The sequence below is a fragment of the Ruditapes philippinarum genome, unplaced genomic scaffold, assembly GCF_026571515.1.
Source record: "Ruditapes philippinarum isolate M1 unplaced genomic scaffold, ASM2657151v2 ctg2948_1_1_1_1, whole genome shotgun sequence".
Classification (NCBI taxonomy): domain Eukaryota; kingdom Metazoa; phylum Mollusca; class Bivalvia; order Venerida; family Veneridae; genus Ruditapes; species Ruditapes philippinarum.
In genome coordinates this window covers 139,358-163,782 of record NW_026865442.1, presented here as the reverse complement: position 1 = coordinate 163,782, position 24,425 = coordinate 139,358, and the positions used below count along the sequence as shown (strand labels likewise).

The following is a 24,425-nucleotide window of genomic DNA, read 5'->3' as shown; positions in this document are numbered from 1 at the left end:
ACTGATTTTTACCCATGAATGAATTCAAGCTGTAAAACAACGATATGTAATGTCTGTGTTTATATACACCAAATTATTTGTATATCGTATGATTATTATCGAAGGATGTAAAATGATTCTAGTCTCATGTTGCATTGTATATTATGGGCCGATGGCCTTCTTATGAAATAAATCCGATGGCCTTCTTATGAAATAAATATGTTGTAGTTGTTGTTATTTATCAACTGAACGACATGTCATATCAACCCTTTATCAACTTATATATTTATTGTTTCGCCCTTTATCTTTCACAAGCTATGCAAATTGTAATATTTTTACATCGAACCATTTGTTGGGCATTGAATTATATGCACATAGGATATTTTATGGCCGAGATGATCGGTTCATAACGCCCCTTGTGAAAACAAAGAATTCACTAACTTTTTCATATCAGCTTAATGTATGCCATTGTCATTGTTTTATTCCCGTGAACTCCACAACAATGAACTCAAGTTAATCAACGATGCTTCATCTACGTATATTCTTTGATTGACCTACAAGAGTAATGCTTATATTTTGGTGAATTTGTCTATAAACGGCTTTACTTTGTTATGAATGGATGTATTGTATTATTGGAAATAAGAACACTAAAAACATTACTTTAAAGTAGAAAAAGCTGAGTTTTACCTAAAACTGACCTTAACCTTTAAGGTCAAATTATTTCTTTTTGCTAAAATGTGTCATATTTTGGTAACTTATTGATGTATTTGATACAGACTTGAACATAACAAGACATAAAATTGTCATGTTTTGCAACTACTGTATAACCTTGACCATTAAATGATTTTAATATTTATTGTCAAATTGTTAAATTGTGCCAATGTTGAACAACCTTGGCATCATTTGATGTTTCGTAAACTTTCTTTGGCATAGCTACCTTTTCGTTGATATATATAAGTTGGAATCTAATCATAAAATTTACCTTGACCTTACCATGACTTCGACATCTATGGTATATTTTTTTTTTCTAAAACTAGCTATTACTTATTTTAGTAATGGAAATATTTGATTGATGTTTAAACAAACCAACACTTACTATACACTTGCTATATTAATCAATTTAGTAACGACCTTGACCTTCAAATGTCATAGACATTAAAGGCGATATTATTGAATTTGTTAAAATTGTCATAATTGTGTTAATTATAGACTGATTTTGATTGATGGTTTGACTAACAACCACTTAGATTTAAAATGTCAAGTCGGGCAATTCAAAATCATTATGTAATTTATTAGAAAATAAAGTTATGTTATTTTAAAAAAAGAAAGAATAAAACAGCAGCTTTGGTTTAACATGTTCTTATGTAAAGATTGTTAAAGAAATAATTATGTACACTATTAGGTGTCGTTTTGTGGTATTGACTATTGATTTTTCTAAATATAATATATTATGCTAATCAATAGTCTTCTTACGTAATATGACATTGACTTTTCTAAAACAAATATTGTGTTTATCTGAACAAGTTGTTTGGGTCATTTAATTTATAAAACATCAAGAATTAACTCAGATAATATTATGCAAGGCATAAATCGTATTAAGAGTAAGTATTTTATTTTAATATTTTCTTCTTAATTTACGTTGGTGTTTTATCATTTTTGTTTTTATTTTGCTATTTTATGAAGTTTTTTAAGTTGTTCATTTAAACCGAAAGTTCAGTGTTTGGTATATACGTACTTATTGTTAACGAGTTTCTTTGTGAACATATTATTCGGTCGTCACATAACTTAGATAGTTCTTATCTCAAATAAAGAACAGGTTAGTAACAAAGAAAACAGTACAGCTCACTACAGCCGCGGTGATAGCTCTGCCCAATAGTTATTAAGTTCTTAACTCAAATAAAGCAGGGATATAGCCTTAAAGAATACAGCAGAGTGATATTTCTAACATTTCTTATCTCAAGTAAAGCACAGTGACAGTCTCATGTGATATAGTATATCCCAGACATCCCAGAGTGATTGCAATATCTTATATCTCTTATCTTAAAAACGCAAGGATAACAGTTCAGCTCACTAAACTCACGATGACGGCTCTGACTAATAGTTCCGAACTCAAATAAACCATGGTGATAGTCTCCATGGATACAGTTTAGCTCACTAAACCCGCGGTGACAGCTCTTTCTTAAGGTTCTTCTCTCAAATAAATCATGACAATAGCCTCAAGGAATACAACAGAGCTCACTAAACCCACGGTAATAGCCCTAGGTAATATCATTATCTTATTATTTCATTGAAGTTGTAATTGTCAATGACTCTCTTGATTGGCCGACTGCCTTTAATTGATTGGTTAAAATGTCTTCAATTTATAATGCTGTATAAACACTCTTCTATCAGAAGCTGAAACAAAACATAAATTAATTTTAAAGACTTTTATGTTGATTCTATTGAGTAATTAATAAATGAATTATCGCAAAAAGGGATTTTTCACCGATAAATTAACAGAGTATGTGCTTGCTTAGAAATTTAACAGCATCATTCCTGACTTTTACATATATAATTCGGTCGCCACATAACTTGTGTATTTAGCATTTTTAGTAAAATTGTTTGAATCTTGAATTATATTTTTTATAATCCCATAAAGAAAACAAAATCATCATCGAACCCTTAAATTGTCCAATTTTAAAGACACTAAGCTAACTGTTGATGGAATTCGGCAGGAATGTGTATTTCAAGCAGGAAATGATTAGCACTCAAGTTCACATGTGTGAGTAATTCAACTTCATAACTCTGAATTATTTGTTTCATGTATAATGAATTTATAAATAGGAATCTACAGATGCCTTGTTGAGTTATTGCCCGTTGTCATTTTAAATATACTGTATTTGAGAAGCAAAAGTTATGTCCGGAGCAATATCTTAGTAAAGAAAAGGCAAGGATACCTTCCTTTGAGGTTCACCAATTCTACATATTTTAAGCATGCGGATCTTAGAAGTACCGTGATTTTAAGTATATTGTCGTGAAATCTTTATTAATATATACATGTTTATCTGGCTATTACCATTAGCAATGAGTTATGTAAATCATGTTTCTTCCATCAGTGCATTCACATTATATAATGATCAAAATTTGAATGCTTCACATGACCTAATCATGCTTCTGGAATCTTTAATTAAAGAAAGATGATAAAAACGCATGTTGATGTATCTTAAATGTATAAAATTACAATCACTATAAATACATGTATAATAAATTGATAATAATCCATCGTTGGTACTCAGTAACAAATAATCTTTTGTTATGTAAAAATGCTCTAAATCTACAAATTTTGTTTCTGTTGTTTCAAGTGTTCATGTGAAAAATTAGTTATCAATAGAGTTTTAGTTTTAATGATAGTACAAATTTGATATAACTTTTACATATTGAAAACCTTATAGCTTTAAAATGTAAATGCATTGTGATTTTTATTACCGAAATCAAATTTCAAATAACTTGTGTGAAACACATGTATATCAGTGTACATGTGACAGGTTTACAATGATCATAATTCTTTTTAAAGATAAAAATGTAACAGGAAGAAGAATAACATAAGGCAATATTGGATTTAGCGGTAATCGATACCATTTTTTGTTCTTTTTATATATTATGGTTTCGAGACATTTTGACCTACACGTTTGAAAAAAAAATGTAACTATACAGCAAATCATACCACACACATTAATTCCCATTGTAAAATTTTATTATATAATTTTTATACATGTATAGTCAAAAACTTATAAAGACATTAAAATCCCTGCGTATTATTTGTATGAATGACTTTATCTTTTGATAAAAAGCATACGAATATACGAATAAGATCTATTGAAATGTATATATAGATAGTTATTTAATTTTCATATCTTCGTAAACGTCTCCAAAGATTATGTATATCAAAATATTGAAATATGATTTACAATGTGGCCATACCACATGACTTTTAGGGTACTGTACACGAAGAGTTTTCACCTTATTCGGGTATGATTTTGGGAAATAACTTTGCTGTTACTCAACCGATTTTGATCAGATACGGCGCAGAATAATACCAGCTATCATATCATCTACCCACGGTTAATCAAAATTTGTAAACCCCTGAATAATTTTTGAGAACATTCGAGTACAGTTTTGTTCATAGCTGGGGCCAAGGGGAATGGTATTACCATTACCGATTTTTAGCAAGTCTTCTGGGTTTTTTTCGGCCGGAGGTCGTCTGATTTCGATTGGACTTCCTATAAAATTTACAAAAACTGAATATATGTTAAAATTCCATTGGTCCTTTTAAAATAAGAATCTGAAATCTAGGAATTTAATTGGCCATTGTAAAATAAGTAAACTAACACAAAGGATTTTTCTGCCATTGTTTAATTTTTTTATTAATCTAAAGGAGTTCTAGAAACAAATCATTTACATTCATAAGTTCTTTTACTATCAAGTTAATTTTTAGATACTTAAGTTCTGTTTAACTATGCCTTCTCCTACACATTATAATTCTAGATAACAATGCATCCAAAGATTGTTTTACGCTGCTTAAATGAGTCATAATTGTTTTTAAAAAAATGACGAAACCACCATTCCTAAACAAAAAACAGTGTTTCGGGGCTAACTATAGTAATTTTTCACTGTTTGAGGCCTCAAAACAGATATGGGGTCGAAAAGCCGTCAAAACACGTGTCTATAATTATGAGGTAAAGGGTTAACAAAAATGATGAAAAACCTTGAAATTACCCAAAATTAAGTTTTTCCACGTAAACATGTGGCCTTTCACCTAATTTTGGTGAAAAATTGTTGTTTTGTAGCATTCTTAATTTCTGTAATTACTGTAATTAACCCTTTCTCTCGTATTTAATCCTTTCTCTCGTATATTAAGCATATTGTAAAAATGGCCGTTTTCATTGAAAAGCCTCCTGTTACAAGTTCAAACTGCTATGCAACTATAAATAATGCTTCAATACTAATCAAACTTGGCACAAATGTTGACTGGACTATTGCCTTTGTAACGACATGGGGTGGTTTTTCACTGTTTGAGGCCTCAATAAAAGGGAGGGAGTCGAAAAGCCGTCAACACCCGTCTATATGAAGTAAAGGGTTAACAAAAAATGATTAAAAAAAACCCTTGATTTTACCCAAAATCTAGTTTTTCCATGTTAACATGTGGCCTTTCGTCTAATTCTGGTGAAAAATTGTTGTTTTGTAGCATTTTTAGTTTTTTTTATTAACAAAAAATGATGAAAAACCTTGAAATTACCCAAAATCTAGTTTTTCCATGTTAACATGTGGCCTGCCACCTAATTTTGGTGTAAAGTTGTTGTTTTGTAGCATTTTTAATTTCTGTAATTAACCCTTTCTCTCATGAGCATATTGTGCAAAATGTCAGTTTGCACTGAAAAGCCCCCTGTTACAAGTTCAAACTGCTATGAAACTATGAAAAATGCTCCAATACTAATGAAACTGGGCACAAATGTTGACTGAACCAATATTTTTTCAAGGACATGCTAAGTTTTATATTTCCTGTTACCATGGCAATTAGGGGTCATCTCAAAATTACGAGAAATCACTTTTCTGCGTAGATGTTTTCCATGAAAATTGATTTCAAAGTACTTCAACTTCTCAATGGATTGAGATAGTGTCGAAGGCTTTTTACACAATAACTTACGATCGACCATGGGTTATTTTTAGCCTCTCACAAGTTCAAATTTTTTGGCGATCAGGGGGAAAACTGCCCCCTTCGAACCCTCTAAACAGAAGGGGGCACATCCCCCTTCTGACGACCCCCTAATGTACCTTTTGATAGGGGGCGGCACCGAAAAATTATCACTATTTAAGCAGAATTTCCCAAACGAAACACCGTGTTTGGGCCTAACTAGTGTAATTTTTCACTGTTTGTTGCATCAAAAGGATGGGGGTCGAAAAACCGCCAAAACACGTCTATAATTATGAGGTAAAGGGTTAACAAAAAATGATGAAAAACCTTGAAATTACCCAAAATTTAGTTTTTCCATGTTAACACGTGGCCTTTCACCTAATTTTGGTGAAAAATTGTTGTTTTGTAGCATTTTTAATTTTTTTTATTAACCATTTCTCTAATGAGAATATTTTGAACAATTGCCGTTTTCATTGAAAAGCCTCCTGTTACAAGTTCAAACTACTATGAAACTATGAAAAATGCTTCATTACTAATCAAACTTGGCACAAATGTTAACTAGACCATTGCCTTTGTAACGACATGCTATGTCTTAAATTTCCTGTTACCATGGCAATGAGGGGTCATCTCAAAATTGCCAGAAATCACTATTTTTCGTAGATTTTTTTCCATGAAAATTGATTTCAGAGTGCTGCAACTTCTCAATGAATTGAGCAAGTGTCAAAGGCTTTTCAGCGTTGGTTACATATTACATTACGATCGACCTGGGGTCATTTATAGCCTCTCACAAGTCCAAATTTTTTTGGCGATGAGGGGGACTACTGCCCCCTTCGAACCCCGCAAACAGAAGGGGGCACATCCCCCTTCTGACAATCCCCTGATGTACCTTTTTGATAGGGGCGGCGCTGAAAAAGTGATCACATTTTTAGCAATATTTCCCAAACGAAAAACAGTGTTTGGGGCCTAAATAGGGTAATTTGTCACTATTGGAGGCCTCAAAAAGGATATGGGGTAGAAAAGTCGTCTAAACACGTCTATATGAACTAAAGGGTTAACAAAAAATGGCGAAAAACCTTGAAATAACCCAAAATTTAGTTTTTCCATGTTAACATGTGGCCTTTCACCTAATTTTGGTGAAAAATTGTTGTTTTGTAGCATTTTTAATTTTTGTAATTAATTCTTTCTCTCATGAGCATATTGTGAAAAATGGCCGTTTTTATTGAATAGCAACTTTTCCCAAACGAAAAAGTGTTTGGGCCTAAATTGGATAATTTTTTCACTTGAGGCCTCAAAAAGGGGGAGGGGCTCGAAAAGCCTTCAAAACACGTCTAACACGTTTGTAATCACGATTTACCTATGTGTGTACATGTTATTAAATAAACTCTGTTCTGTACAAGTTTGCTTCTTTTAAAAGAAGCATGCGAGAGGTCTCTTTTGCAGCTGTGGAATATTTGTTTAATTCGAAAATATTTGGGAATATTTGTTTGCATAAAAGGCATAATGAATGGTTATAAATTACAATTTTTTAACAAGATATAATTTATTATATATATTGAATATAGTATAATAATGAAAGTTTGTTTCATACTAAATTTCTTTTAATGTTTTGAAAGATTATATGCCGGAGAAATGGACTTTTTTTTGGCGCATTAGGGATACTTTTTCTACAAAGGGGACAATTTATGTTATGTCATCAAACTAAATCGGGCATAAAGTATGTTAATCAAACAATTTTAAGTCCCAGATTTACATAAATATGTGTATATCATTTGATTGGAATAAACAGTATGTAAAGATGCATGACTTCAAACTTGAGTAAAATTTGTGCTATTTGCGCCAAAAATACTACGTTGCGTTATTTAGTCATACCGGTTTAAAAGTTAAAGGAGCAGCAAAACTTCGGTATACGGTTCACTCGGTCATATAATAGTGCATGGTGATATTGTAGCTATAATTTTCAAAGTGACTATTTATCGAACATGAAATAGTAAAACGCTATTCAGAAAACAGTACGGTGATCAATTTATACAGTTTAAAAGACTAAAACGAAATGAAACACCCACTTAGCGCTTAGAAACGTAAATGATATTACCGCTTTTGCCATGTACCGATTTGTTCACTTCAATGCTAATTTTTCGTTTAAGTTAAGTCGTATTTTGAAGCGGAGCATGCTCACAACAGTTTTTGAAGACTGCTCCTAATGATTTTATGCTTTTCACTACAAATCAGATACGCAAAAATGGATGCCGCCAGCAATCAGTCTGAACACTGTGGAGAGGTCTGATGACCTCTCAAATAACCGCTGAAGATTGAATGGCTTGTTTATTATGAATGTGTGTCAAAGAACACGTATATTTTAGATTAGAAAGCTTACGTTCGGCTCTTTTTTTTAGGTTTCTTTCGTATTCGAGAATTACGTCAAAACGGAATGGTATTTTGGTATTTTATATCTTACCTATAGATTAAGTAAGATTTTGTCAATATCGTACGTATGCTTTTAGTTTTTCTTGCAGGTATACAGTGGAAAAATACCGAAACCTAATTGTGATATTAGTAAAATATGCTCTTTACCCCCCCCCCCCCCCAGTGACTTAATATTCGCGAAATTAGCGGTCACTATCATTGCACGAAAGTTTATCTCCGCGAAAATGCAATCCTTATGAAAAACGCAAAATATTGTCTCCGTGAAAGTTTCTGGGAATACAGTATTTATAGTAATGGACAAGGTTTTGTTAATTCGTAGATTCGGTTATTTCGTATCGACAAAATGTCATTTATAAACTTTCTATTAAAATTTCGATTTGATTAAACTTCAATTACTTAAATTTTTCTATGAGCTAAAAGGCATTCACACTAATAACAATAAAAGAATTCATGACGTAAAAAAGAACTGACACGAACACAATTGAGTAAGAAATAAATTGTTATGTTTGTAGTTCTTATTTGCTTCTTTATTTTTAAAGGATTTACTTCAGACTTTACATGTTGTTTCTACTCAAAATACTTCAAATGTGATTCTTTCACATAAATAGCGAACATATGCATATGAATTCAATATTTCAAAACTTTAAACGGAAATTCAATAATAGACCAAATATCAAAATCCTTGTGATTCTTTTTCCATGTTTCCTAAGATACGATGCAAATGAACCAGTTTTAGTTAGTCCAAGTATCTTTTTTAAAGATAATTCTTGTTTCCACTGTTTCATAGAACAATGAACCCTAAATCTTATAGATTGCTATGTATCTTGTAAATGCAGTGGTGTTTTAGCATATTTCATCATGGTACGGACAACACTGTTATTTTAAAGAATACGGTACACATAGATTTTCTGTCGTTTTAAAATATATCTGAAAATATAAATGAAAGTTTTTCTTCTTCTTCAAATTAACATATCTTATTTAATCATACGAGAACCCCGGGACTTGTATGTTGCAAGGTATCATGATACTTACCGCTTGATGCCAACATAATTATTTAAAGAAGAAACTAACACTTAAATAGAATTTGGCGCACAATTCGATTATAAAATGTTGTGCAATCTATACAAGTTACAACTGAAGAAGTGACCGATAGGAATTTGAGAAAACAAAATAAATATTGATAATTAAGATCTAACTTTTTTAAGAAATGCGATTTTACTCACACTTTTTATGTTACATTTAATCCAAACGGTGTTAATTAAATTATGTAGTAATATATTATAGTAAATTACATTAATAGATAGAAAATCAGTCAAAAGGCAATATGTAATTAGAATTTTCTATATTTTCATTGATTTAATACCTTCATTTTTAAAATAAAATATTGATGTGTTTCCTAATAACAGCGACTATCACTTTGACAAATCAGAACGTTGTAGAATTCTCACAAAAGTACACTACTGTAAACAGACGTACGCTACTGTTAGCACTGAATGAATGCCTTCAAAGGGCTCTCTTGTCGTTTAAATTATTGCCAACAGCTAGCATGGGAATAAGCCAATATAAAGATAAAATTTACTTCTAGAAGCTTACTAAAGTTTTTGAACTCTTGCCCGAACTTTAATGTAGACCGAAACAGCATTTATTAGCCAAAAATTGACGGACAATTAAACTATGATAATTGTCCGAATATTGTTACATGTGCTAGGTTCTAGGGACTTAAAAGGATGTTACCGAGGAAGTTCAAGGGTTTGCGTCATCATCTAATACAAATCGCTCTCGGACCCGATGTTATCTTCATAACCTCTGTTTATTTGATATATCTTTAATTAAAAATATCTAGTTCATGTAGCCTCGTTCTGATTTTCAAGTATTTATGTCAAGTCTATATTGTATTCATCCTGATCTTTTTTTCATTTCCGATGTCAAAATATACATATGTTATATATATATAATATAAATAAAGGAGGAAAAGAGGTGGATTTAAAAATTAATTATTGAAAAAAAGGACATTTTAAATATAAGTACTTCTAAACGTAAAATATCAACATAACACAATGAACACTATGTACAAGGGGTGTTCCAAAATTAATGTAACTCGGGTTGTATCTCGTAGAAAATCGTACTTTATGTAAACTCAAATCCAATACACGTCGATAGCGTAATAGTATTGAGTAGTATTGATCAATATCTCGCTAACAATTACACTAACCTTGGTACTAAGTACATTGTTTTGCAGAGAACTCGTTACACTCACATAAATATGGTTGGAAAGGGGTGAAATTAGGGCCTATATCAAAGTTAGGTCTCTGCTTGGCTTAAAGGCGAAGGATATTCATGGCGAGGTGTACGTTATTTATGGGGAGGGTCAAATATCGTATTTGACTGTTTGAAGGTGGGTTGGTCGATTTAAGTCGGGACACCAGCAGCTGAAAGATGCTGCTCACACAGGCCCCCTGCAACAACAACGACAAAACTTAACATTGAAAACATTTGACAAATTCTGAAGAAAGACGCAAGGTACACTGTCAGACAGGAAGCTAGAATGACAAACTTGCCTTTAGCACGCGTTCATTGCATTTTGAAAAAAAAAAACACAAAATTTTGTAACTGTGTGTTCCGTACGATTTAAAAATAAGATGATGAAATATGCTTAAACATCACTGCATTCAAAACATACATTAGACATAGTAAATCTATAAGAGTAGGAGTTCATTTTTCTATGAAACAGTGGGGAAAAACAGACGACTTGCTAGAAATCGCTTGTTGTGATAAATGTGTGTGAACCGTTCCCCTCGGCCACGGCAATGAAAAAATTGTACTCAAATGTTTTCAAAAACCATTCAAAGGTTTTTAAAATCTTGATTAACCGTGGGTACCTGATATAATAACAGGCACTCTGCTCCTTATCTGATTAAATTTGGTTGAGCAACAGCAGAGGTTTTAGTCAAAAACATACCGGGATCGGGTGAAAAAAAATCAGCGTGTACCGTACCCGAAATGTCACGTGGTATGGCCACATTGTTTAATGGGATATTTTATTTACTTTATGTGCTTCTTATTTCTTTTAAGCTTAACAATGCTGCGGTCTATTTGTTTCAAGAACTTCGTAAGGTTTGAAGAATATCAGTTGCTTGACTTTTCGGAAAGTGGACCTTTCATTTTCATAGGTGAAAATTGTTCGGGAAAAAGCTCTGTTTTTGAAGGTATCCGGCGATGTTTGAAGCTGCAGTACAGTTCATCAATATCTTCAGTTTATGATTCAAACCAACCATCATATTTCATTTGCAACTTTGAAACAGGTTTCACTGAAGATATTGAAAATAATATAATATGCGGTATAGTTTTACTTCCACCGACAAGCCAAAAGCACAAAGAGTGTGATGAAGATATCGAAAAACCAAATTCTGAAAATGAGATGAGTTGTGGAGAGAAACCAGATAGAAAACGAAAGAAACGAAAAAAATCAAGCAGTGTAGAAGAAACACCGATTCCAAAACAAAAACGTCAAAGAAAATCAAGTTTAAAGAATGAAAAGGGGCTTAGTGTAGAACGAACCTCAACGAACAAAAAAACATCGGATCGATTTTGTAGTGGAGAAAATGTTAAGCAATATAATCCAGTAAGACAATATAATACAACACGCTATTACAAATTTGCAATGAAATGCGCTGAATGTGATCCAGTGTTTATCAATTTAGTTGATAAATCTGAAGATGGAACTAATCTTATTATATGTAAAAGGTATAAAATAAGTCCAACTGACAATAAACAAGCACATAAACAATTCAAAAGCACAATTTTAGAACAAAAGTCAGAAAGCATTGGTGTAGACAATTATATACAAGCAATTTTTAAAAGTATCGACGAAATGCAAGAGGATATAAGCGAAGGATTAGAGTCAATATTGGACCCGTTAACGAAAGATCTTATTTTCACATTCCCTTTACGCTCGGTTGGGCCTTTACAATGGTCTGAAAGTAAACGCATTGCAAGTGAATATCGGGAGAGAAATTATACTGAAGCTGAAAACAGGTGTGAAATTATAAAATACTTCCTCGAAGACAATGGCGAAAAATTTGACAAAGAAAAAGAAGAAGAATATTTTAAACAGCTAACACAGATTGACGATTACCACTTTACGCTTGAAAATGGCAAGATCAACTTACCAAAGGGTAAATTTGCTTTGCTGAAAACGCCAGAAGGAATCTTAGAAGCAAAAGCATTTTCTATTATAATATCAAGTAAACAATACAAGACCATTTTGCTTGAGGAACCAGATAGAGGAATGCATCCGCAATTCGTGGAAAGAATGACACAAATAATTAATCAAGAGAATAAAAGTAAACGTGTTCTACTCATTACACACCAGAAAGGATTTATTACACCTCGAACAGTATCTGATACATTCATCTTCAGGTGTTCTGGAACAAGTCATCGAATCATATCTGGCAAGTCTATTCTTGAAAACGACGCAAATATGAAGAAATTGCGATTGTTGACATCGCATCATATACCTGACATTTTCTTCGCTCGAAAAGTTCTATTTTATGAAGGTGACTCAGAAGAACTGTTTCTAGGAGAACTTAAGAGCCAAATTCTTTCTGGAGATTGTAGTGTTACTTCAAAATTATTTGAAAAAGATGATGCTGTACTATTAAACAAACAGTTGAAGAAATGTCTTATTGAATATACTTTTATTAAAATGAATAGTAAAGACAATCGTAAATTTTACCAATCAATATGTGAACGACTAAAGCTAGATCATTTAGTTCTTGTAGACAGAGAAGCTGTAGCATACATGCTAGCGGATCGCAAACCAAGAAGAGAAAAGGAAAACGAAAGATTAAAGAAAAGATCACGAGAAGAATGGAAAAATATCAGAAGGGACATAAAAGAAGAACAGATCTTTTTCTGGTTAGATGGTAATATAGAGGATATGGTTTTTGCAATGTGTGAAAATAACAGCAGACTAGAAAGAGATCTTGCCGATCAGAAAGTGAAACGTGGAAGACGGAAACTTTTTCTTCACGAAAGTGTTAAATGCAGTCATATAACAGAAAGTGTAAGACTCCTTCTTGATAATTGCAAACCAGAACACGATCTCGCTGCATTTATCAAAAGGCTAATGGAATAACTATTTATGCACAATATTCATAATTACTTTCAATAATCTTTACAAAAAAGCAAAAAAATGTCAATCTGAGGTTCGATGTTCATGCCGTGTGAATGTTTTAAAATTAAACAGATGCCAATATTGAATGAAGCCACGACATGTTTACAACATGACGTCATTTGTTTTAACAATAATAATATTTACTTGTAACACCGCAATGGTCATTTACATGTGCCGTTTATTATTGGCGTTTTCAGGATTTTTAATTACATAATGTAATTAAAGATCTACGATGTGATGTTATGTCTACGTGTCTCATTCACATTGTTACATACGCATGCATGTATATAGTATATAAGGCAAATACTAGCGTCACGTAAGCGTGACAATCCTTTTTTATTTTGTTATGTTTGACGCCATTTATATGCGCTGACTTCCGAAAATCAGGAATTAAACAACGTTATTGAAGAACCAAAATTTTGATTATTCAGTGTTTACACAATACACATAGCACTCCAGTTTCTTGTTTTCAATCTTTAATGCAGATATTGCTAGAAAATTTATATAAATGCACAGAAAAATAAAAAAACAGAGATGAATTAATAGGCAAAGTTTTGCTAAAAATACATTTATAACCAGCACTGATGTGTACAAAAATCAGGAAAATGTAGGTAAATTGAAATGCTCGCCCATATGCTTCTTTGCGGGGACAAGGGAAACAACATGAAGTACACAAAACATCATTATTAATCCCACATGGATTTCAAGTTTAGAATTGAAAACTAGATTTCTTTTGATATACTTGATACATAAGCTCCAGTTTGAGCAGATTCTAACCTCAACTTCTAATAAATGTATTAGAGCCAAATACCTCAAATGATCGAAAATATAAAACAAAAACAGTAAGGTAAAGTATAAACAACATTTTACATTTGCCATACATTAATTTTGTAAGCTATTTCAATGTCAGAACGAATTTCAGAGATAGACGTACATAATAACATCAGTTTTATTTTAGATATATACGTACATTACAAGTTCTGCTTTAATCTAGAACAACTACAACGTTCTGCTTCAATTCCCAACAACCGCAAATACAAACATTATATTGTGAAAACCTAGAGAGTTTGTCTATCTTTATTTTTTGGTGGCTAAAGGTTAGCACGCACAGTCATTCATTCGCCAGCTATTTATATATATAGACTCATAAAAAGACAACAGATAAAGGTTCACTGTCAAATTTTAAGACAATGTTTTGTGGCTATTTTATAAAGTCAAATTATTTATAAATTATAGTGTCAATGAGAAATTCAAGCCTAATTACACATGTCGAATGAACGTCAATTTGTCGAAACACTAAAACATTTAAATGATGTACTAAAAATGTTAAATACCTCTTTTATAGATTTTTGGATTATAAGCAATAAAATACAAAGTACAAATGTTATGTGCTCTTCGTCCACTATATTTTGCCGCAAATTTCGTTTTTACGTTAAGTTTGCTTATCTCATGATGAAATAGTCTGCATTTGTACATGTAATATAGGAGCTTTAGAAATATATATTATAATACAAATACAAGTCATCATTCTTCCATCCAGGTAAGCATTGGTACTACTGTTATCTTCATATTTTTTGTTGAATTAATTAAATTTGTATAATACAATGTATAAGCAGCCGGACAGTGTAATAGATAGATCAGCGGAGCAGTGTTTCGGGTTCGAGTCCCATAAGGCTGCTCATTTTTCTAACCCTATGACATTAGGCGCCCGCCGGTGGGACATGACATCTATCCCTAAGGCAAGAAAAATATAACAACTCTTGTCTGCAGTTGCTTTATGTAGTCATTTATGTACTTTTTTACCTGTTTACCATATACTTCCGTACCTATGCCACTGAAATGATTATTGTACTTTTAGACTTATCCTTTGAAGCTTCTGAATAACTATTTCTGATTTAGTTTTAGATAGCGACAAATTCTGATGCCTGATACAAGCTGTACCAATAAGAAAAAACTTTCATCCAATAAGGTGTTACCCGCCTATAATATATTTTTAATTTAAACAGGAAGAAGATAATGTTTCCTAATTATTACTTAATTTAAACATTATCACCATTTTAGGGGTAACTTTCACATAATTAAATTACTCTGTCTCCCTAATGTGACTTAATTATACTTTACGTTTTTCCAGATGCCTAATAACAAGACACAATCACGTAATTAGCAGATACTATCAGGTAATTAGGTAATCACAAAGGACGTATCCGTAGATACAAAGTACATTGTAATTGAAATTATGACGCGTATATAAGATAACATAATATAAGATAAGAAATTTATTTTCAGTAGTGACATGTATAAAATCAGTGATATGATACATGTGATTATGAGGTGTTTCATGAAATTCGTGACCAGGTCTTTCCTAAACAGAAAGATCGATGTACGAGGCCGATATCTAACTAACACACCGTAAAACTATATTGGCTTGAGCAATCATTTGATGTAATGCACAAATATTATTATTAACACAGCGCATATACAGGTAAGCTTTTATCAATGTTCTGCTTAAATACAATACATATTTTGCATTTAAATTTGCTTTTCCCTTTAAAATAATAATCAAAAAAAAGCTAAATGTGCAATATGCCAATGGAAAAATGAATAGAACTGTAATGGAAGGTATGTTAAAGAATGCATACTTATGTTGATATTATTTCGTATCAGACATCGCGGAATCTAAGACATTTGCCCCGGACAGTTGCCCCCCCCCCCCCCCCGGACGTTTGCCTCTTTTATTTTGCTGTTGCGACTTGTTACTTTGTCAGAGGTCATCTCGTGTATAGTTTTTTTTTGTATGTCAATGGAATGATTATAGTTGTTTTTTGTTTTTTTTGGATGCTATTTTGATTTTCTCAAATTTGCTCGAGATTTTTAGTGTATTTAAAGCAGCACGCCTCAAGATTCATGTAAATTTTCATGAAAATTTGGAAATGAATTTCAAAGTAAATTATTGTAAGGTGAACAAATTTAGTAATTTACATATTGCAATTGGCACTTACAATCCAAGAAAATAACCAAAAAATCGTCAACATATGCAAAAGTAGCCCTTACTGCTTTAGCAGCTCAGTAGAAGTATGGTAATAAAATACTGCAAAATCATTCGTTAACCGCACATAACATGAAAAATATAATTTAGACCTTGAATGTTTTTACCTTTCATTAAATTTTATTACTTTTATCTCAATATTGATTTTCTTGAAATATTTTGGCTCATCTGGAGGCGTGCAGCTTTAATGCGATGAATTTTGGTAACAAACAATTCAACAATTATATATTTTAACGTTTTTAAAACAGGGAGGGGGGAATGCCCGACACTTCCAAAGATATGAGGGGGGCAAATGACAGCCACTGCAAAGAGGGGGACCCTTCCGAGTTGGCAACTGTCCGAAGGATAATGTCCGAATATCCAGCAGACCACGAAAGACTTACATATGTATATTGATGGCAAGTGTGAGATACATGAACCGAAACGTTCTAAAATAAAATATGATTGTTCATCTAAACAAAGCCTAACTCAAAGAAAGAGGGTGGGGGTCATCGGGGATTTTACAATCTTATTGATCCCGCGGGTGGGAATGCTACCAGAGACTTTTCTTTTAACCGTGGGTAGCTGCGGTTTCTAATGCAAAGCGAATATGAAATGGTGAAAAGTTGTGAAATGGACACATTTTTGGTATATTTTTTCGATATGAATTTTTGGTACAATTTTGTACTTGTTTTATTTCCGTACTGCGAATTTTCTAGAACGTTAAAATTGTTCTGGATTAGGTGATTTAAAATCGTAAGAAGTATGCTTTGATAACTGTTCTAGTTTCATATGAATGAACTTGAAGCGTCCATTTTTTATATTATGAACTTAATGACCGAAGAACTAGTTACATACGCGATTCAATAAATGTTAAATGTGTCCTTACTTTGATATGTTATCAATTATTTTTATTCAAAGATTTAATATAAGGATGCTGGAATAATTGTTAAGTGTATTCAATGAACATTATCTTGTTTAAAAAATGTTTCTCGAATTTGTAAGACAGGAACATTATAACAATCATTTACATTTACATTTTTTTTAATTTTTTATTGCGTTTCATGTTTTCTTTGTCTGTGCATAGGCAGGTCTATTTTGCACGTGTTTTTCATGACCAGGTCTGTCTAACTAAAACAGACCTGTGCACATGCAAAAGATAGACCTCATAACGGACTTTCTTTTGTTTAAACAGGTTTATCCGAAAAATATAGACCTGTCACAAACAATACAGGAGGTGTGTAAGCCTTCGTTAACAAAAGCAATGTTTAAAAAAAGTATCAATTACCCCTTGTATATTTAAACTTATCTCAACACGGAGATTTCCACTGCTATTGGACCGTAGTACTGAAAGGAAAGTAACCAGTTTGGATTTTCAAATGCTGCCACACACGCGCTCGCGCACGCACGCACGCACAAATACATGCGTACGCTAAGAACACACAATTGACTAACAGCTTTCACTGTGTACAAAAGTTTTTAATGTTGATGTACATTTTTAATATCCAAACTGTTACTCAATGTCCAATTAACTGAACCATCTGTTATTCTTTTTTTACAATAATTACAATTATTGAGAATTAGTATTGTGTATGGAAGTCAAAATACTACTTCGGAAACATTTTGCTACTTTTTTACAAATTATTTTGCATCTATGGCTACTTTCCTCAGGTAATACGTATCTAATATTCTCTTAAACTTTTATTTAAACATAATAAAATTCAAGTCTGCCCTTTTTTAAGAAGTAAAAATGACTTTCTTTCTGGGGACTAATGTGCCTTGATATTTAATAGTTTTTTATTAATATAAAGGTTTCTTTTATTATGCCCCAACTTCAAAGAAGATGGGCTATATTGCTAAATGCATTTGTCTGTCTGTCGGTCCGTCTGGTTTCCGAGTGATCACTAAAGAACCCTTAGGCATAGGAACTTCAAACTTATTATAGTGATTGGTCATGACCAATAAATGACCCCTATTGATTTTGGGGTCAAGGGGTTAAAGGACAGGGTCACATTGACCTTGTAAGTAAAAACGGTTTCCGATCAATAACTAAAGAACGCTTAGGCATAGGAACTTCGAACTTGGTACGGCGATTAGAAATGACCAGCAATTGATTTTGGGATCAATGGGTCAATGGTCAAGGTCACATTGACTTTGTAAGTAAAAACGGTTTCCGATCTATAACTAAAGAACGCTTTGGCCTAGGAACTTCAAACTTTGAATGGTGATTGGTCATGACCAGCAGATGACCCCTTTCGATTTTGGGGTCAATGGATTAAAGGTCAAGGTCACATTGACCTTGTAATTAAAAACGGTTTCCGATCAATAACTAAAGAACGCTTAGGCCTAGGAACTTCAAAATTGGAATGATGATTGTTCATGACCAGCAGATGACCCCTATCAATTTTGGGGTCAATAGGTCAGTGTCATATTGACCTTGTACATAAAGACGATTTCTGACCAATAAATCAACAACTCTAGTTGCCTTGGTTGATATTTTTATATTAAACTAAAAATTCTTTTGGTATACACATTTCAAGGTCTTAGGAAATATAACAACTTGACTGTCATTAATAAGCCTTCATGATTCATAAAATTTATGCATACATTATTTGGTAAGATTTGTAATAACTTAAATTGCTGCACATAATCTATGGGGTCACAATAATTATTACCTTGTGAGTAGTCATGACCAGTTAATTATAACCCTTATTAACTTTTTATTCACTGGGTCAATAGTCATGCATAATAACCTGATCACATGATTTATTGGCTGCCGATAGGGGGCATACATGTTTTACAAACATATCTTGTTACTTCTTAACTTCAGAGATGCATACTGTACAAAGCGCAGCAAATCATCTTATTTCTGTAAGTTTCTAGTTCTACATTAAATACATCTGTCAAAATAGCTGCGTACACGCCGTGTCTTGCTGATCATCAAATTTCATCAAAATATAACACCTGTACTCATTGTGACCAATTTCCATTAATATAACTTAAAATAGCAGTATATAATTTATGCAAAAACTAGTTCTTCATATATTTTGATACCTTTTATGATAAATACGGAATAAAAACGTATAAATACAAGTAGTTTAAATTGCATTTTAAGGACTTTACGCAAATAGCAGAAAATCAATACATGTCTGTCTCGATAAAACTGTTTAGCTAAATTAAAAGCGAGATATGTAATGCAATGCACATGAAGTATGCTTCGATATCATAAGTAAACATAGATAAGGCTGTTTATGAATTATAGTATAGTGTATAAATTTGTATAGTTTAATCAATTTCTTTGTGTGAGATACTTAGTGATAGTTAATTATAAATACAGAGAACATAGTAAGTACTTGTTTTATTTCCGTACTATTTATCACATTATTTGCTTGTTGCTATAGGTGCTACTTCCAATAAGAGTAAGGAATGGCTATTGGAAGAAATCGCAAAAAAATCGGTCAATTTACTATAATAATTGTAAATGTTACATAGTAATTACGATATACTTGCCAAGCAATAATAAAAATAACCTAATACTTAGCTTTTTTGCGAGAGAGACTGGATTTGAGGAAAGAGTTTTTAATGTAACAATGGGCAATAAAGCGTACTTTTGCAGAAGTTCTTGGTCCTTATATCATATAATCAGATAATGAACGACAATTACGTAAAAGAGATGATTTTATTTTATTACAAATTAAAGAAAATGCTACTTAAATTGTGACACAATATATATTTTCGGATGCGAAATTTTATTCGTATTTAAAATTTTATTTCAATATCTAAATTTGCCCCTAACTTGGACTGAATCCCGCCTGAGGTTCATTCATGTGAGGAAGCTTTCCAACATTGATCAGGTGTCCGTTTATGCCTGAAATACTGTATCTTAATAAGGACTTTCACCGACAGCAAAACTGGAAAGTCACCATATGCCTTTTAAAACCTCAATGTGGCTTAAAGTCTTATTAATCAATCAATCAATCAATCGATCATGTATTGTTAAACTAGATTTCAGTTTCCAGCATTTAAAAAAATTGATATCAGTCGTCAAACTCAAGCGATAAAGAAATATTGTTCGTCTTTTAAAGATCATAAATGGTGAATTCTTACCCAAACCTTTTTGAGTAGTGTTTCTGTCTGTTTAAAAGAAATCAAGTAAATAAACCCCGACATGTAAGACACAATCAGTGTCAGTGAACAACCTTTTTCTATCATCCCTCATGTTCCATGGTAAAACATATTTTTATTTTTGAATTTAAATCAAACTATTTGCTTCCGTTTTATACACAGTTACAAATATAAAGTTTTAAGAAATGAGAGTCATCTAAAACCTATTTATATACTTTTTGAAAACTAAAATGAATATCTGTATGACAAAATATTACTAAAATTCATTTTATAACCCTTAAAAGTTTGTCCTAAGGTTATACGCAAACTTGTGAGGATTTATTTTGGCCAAAATTGCATGTAGAAATGTAGGAAGCGATAAAACCATATCAAAAAATATGCATGTATAGCATTCAGTGTAGGTTAACAAAGATAAGGTTATAGAGTTATATATGTTATCTTAGAGTCAATAAATTTTAATTTCTTTATGTAAGCTACTTTGTGTTAGGTCCTGGTTAAGTTTTATTTCCATACTGTTAAAGCACATTATGTTGTTATTGATTCATGACAAAACTGAGTTAGACATAGAGAATAGAAATAACTATCAACTATGTTCATCTTCTTACGTCTTTTTTGACGGTACATTGTTAAATTTTGAGGATATTATAAATTGCAAAACTGAATTCTGTTGGACAGGTACGTGGCTGTCAAATCTACATGTATGTTGTAGCAGACACAGGCCAAGTTTGATATAGGTTTTGCCACTGTGCACTAGTCCATTGGAATGAATATTGTTATCAACAATGTATAGAAACCTCTTTATTTCACAACATGATATTTTGACATTTTGTCAGAAATTCGTTCTTCAAGTATAAAAGGATTTGATATGAATTTTAGACATGAAAACAAGGCTAGATGGAGTACGATATGCATTTTATACCGATATTTTGGACATTGAAAATGAAAACGAGACTACATAGGTTGATAAAAATAAGCCTGACTTGAAACGAGACCAAAAGGTTAGGATTAGATGTGTTGATGATTGCTATTGATACAGTACGTGGTTCAAATGCTGAAGGCCCTTTACTTATAAATTTAATTTATTAAGTGTAGAATATATATCTATACTTTTGGTTGAGTTTAAAGTCGCACCAACATAGTAGAGGTCATATGGCGACTTTGCATCATTTAAGGCAAGGTAGGGTACCTATGAAAGTGTTTTAAAAGATTACGTACATTGTTATAATTTGTGTCCTCGGCCAAATAATATGTTTCCAAAACTCGTAAGGAAAATACACATAACTAGACGGGAAGTTAAGTGTCCTCTCGAAATGGAAAAATGTGTGGTTGAAAAAATTAATCGTTATCAAATTAAACCAACATAGATAGCTACATTTGTTTTAAAGGAGCTAAACTAAGATTACAAAATCTAGAAACATAAAGTTTGAAACATTTTAACAAAAATCAAGTGAAGGACTTAAAATTGGGAAATATGCAAAGGATAATAAGAAAGGTACTCAGAATTAAATTGAAAATTGAAAGGATGTGCGATTTTCAGTTCGATTTGATTAAAGAGCATTTTCAAAAGCTTTCATTTTTGGGTCAGTGGAGTGGGGCTTTAATAGAGACCTATAACTTATTATACAATAAGTTGAGCTTCTTTTTTATCATCAGATAATTCGTAACTAGAAAAATGCTTTCAGTGTAATTCGATATCTTTTTCATTTCAGATTTTAGTTTAACCATGTTGCGGTCAGTATGTTTCAAGAACTTTGTGAAATTTAAAGAGTATCAAGTGATGGATTTTTCGGGGAGAGGACCTTTCATATTTATAGGTGAAAATTGTACAGGTAAAAGCTCAGTTTTTGAAGGCATTAGACGGTGTTTAAAGTTAGAGTACAGTACATCAATTTCTTCAGTGTTTGATGAAAACTTTCCGTCTTATTTCATTTGCAATTTTGAAACAGGATTGTCAGGAAGTAATGAAAATATTATTTCTGGGATTGTAAGACTTCCATTGACAAATCGATGCAAGAACGAAAGTGATGAATCTATGCACACAGTGCAAAGCTCTGACGAAAGGTTGTATAATGAAGATATGCAAGATGAACAAAAAGGAAAACAAACTGAACCTGATTTAAGCACTGACATGGAATCAACTAGTCAGCAATTAAAACGACAAAGAAATTCGAGTCGAGATAATCCTCTAAGTATTTCGGGACCAGCAACAAAGAGAGATGTTGACCTGAAAAAGATATCAATTGGAGAAGATGTGAAGGAAAAAAATGATTTAAAAAGTGAAAATTACTATAAATTTGCCATGAAGTGTTCTGAGGAACATCCAATGTTTATCAACTCAGTTGAAAAATCTAAAGACAAGAAAAAATTAGAAGTTTTACAATATTATATTGTACAGAACACTGACAGTCTAAAAAAGCTTTTTGTCGACTCGATTTTAAAACAAAAGTCGGACAGCAAAGATGTAGACAAGTACATATGCACAGAATTTAAAAGTATAGAAGATCGACGAGTAGAAAGTAACAAAGGACTAGAGTCCATATTGAGTATCTTAACGGAAGAAATTGTGGTTACATTCCCTTTACGTTCAATTGGGCCTTTACAATGGTCTAAAAGTAAACGCATCGCTGGGGAATTTCGAGAAGACAATTACAGGGAAGCAGAGATTAGATGTGAAATCATGAAATATTTCTTAGAAGACAAAGGCGAAATTTTCGACAAGACAAAAGAGGAACTTATTTTTAAACAATTAACACAGATTAAAGATTACGACTTTCAACTGGGCAAAGATGGCAAGATCGATTTACCAAAAGGTAAATTTGCTCTTCTTAAAACGCCAGAAGGAATCTTAGAGGCAAAGACATTTTCTATCCTGTTATCAAGCAAGCAATACAAGACTATTTTGCTTGAGGAGCCTGACCGAGGAATGCACCCACAGCTCGTGGCCAGAATGATACAGATAATGAATCAAGAAAAGGGCAACAAACGTGTTATACTTACTACACACCAAAAAGAGTTTATATCACCTTGGACAGTTTCAGACACATTCATCTTTAGACGTTCTAAAACAAAGCATCGTATCATATCTGGCAAGCAGCTTTTAGGTGAAGAAAAGGATGCCAGTATGAAAGATATGAGATTAGCAACATCACAGCATATATCGGATATTTTCTTTGCAAGGAAAGTTTTATTTTATGAAGGTGAATCGGAGAAACTTTTTCTCGGAGAACTTAAACGTCAGATTCTGACTAGTGAATGTAGTATCACTTCAAAGTTGTTCAATGGAGATGAAGACGAATGCGAGAAATTGAAGCGCAGTATGATGAAATATACTTTTATCGAATTGAATGGTAAAGATCTAAGTACATTTTATCATACAATATCTGACAAGCTTGAGCTAAATCATCTGTTCCTTTTGGATACGGATAAAAATAAATCTGAACAAGTGAAACCTGAACGAATCTTTTATTGGAAAGATGGCGACATTGAGAAAATGGTGATTGAAATGTGTAAAGCCGACGATGAACTTGCAAACGGTCTTGTTCAACAGAATGTGATTTCTTTAGATAGTGCTAACAGAACTTTGCGTATAAAAAAAAAACGCAAAAACAAAAAACGCAAACTTTTTCTTAATGAACGTATTACATGTAGTAATATCACAGAGAGCGTAAGACTTTTACTCGAACACTGCAAACCAAATGACGACCTTGCTGCATTTATCAAAAGGTTAATGTATTTACCTTTCTAATATGGACTGTTCATAAGCTTATAAAATGTGATTCCCGACAAAAGAAATGAAACCATAAAGTAGAAGATTAATCTTGCAGACTCGATTAGTTAAAATTTATTCTTGAGAGATTATAAAAGGTGCAACCATTCTTAAGCCTAACGAACAGATTGTATAAATCAAACATACCAGAAAGAGTTTATTTGAAAGTATTGGCCGACCTGTAAAGTGTTCTGTTTTGAGTATATTTGCAATTGTTAATTCTGTCTTTATTCCGTCTGTCTAATGACTCCATGTATAT

General features: G+C 32.3%; 2 protein-coding genes across 2 annotated transcripts; both read left to right on the top strand.

The window, feature by feature from the left end:
* Positions 1-1,458: 1,458 nt before the first annotated feature.
* LOC132729031 (uncharacterized) lies at positions 1,459-14,534 on the top strand. Its single transcript, XM_060714768.1, has 2 exons — positions 1,459-1,580; positions 11,147-14,534. The coding sequence occupies exon 2, from the start codon at positions 11,154-11,156 to the stop codon at positions 13,209-13,211; it is 2,058 nt and encodes a 685-aa protein (XP_060570751.1). The 5' UTR covers positions 1,459-1,580; positions 11,147-11,153; the 3' UTR covers positions 13,212-14,534.
* Positions 14,535-19,477: 4,943 nt separating this feature from the next.
* LOC132729032 (uncharacterized) lies at positions 19,478-24,221 on the top strand. The gene is made up of 2 exons (XM_060714769.1): positions 19,478-19,620; positions 22,110-24,221. The coding sequence occupies exon 2, from the start codon at positions 22,124-22,126 to the stop codon at positions 24,143-24,145; it is 2,022 nt and encodes a 673-aa protein (XP_060570752.1). The 5' UTR covers positions 19,478-19,620; positions 22,110-22,123; the 3' UTR covers positions 24,146-24,221.
* Positions 24,222-24,425: the final 204 nt, after the last annotated feature.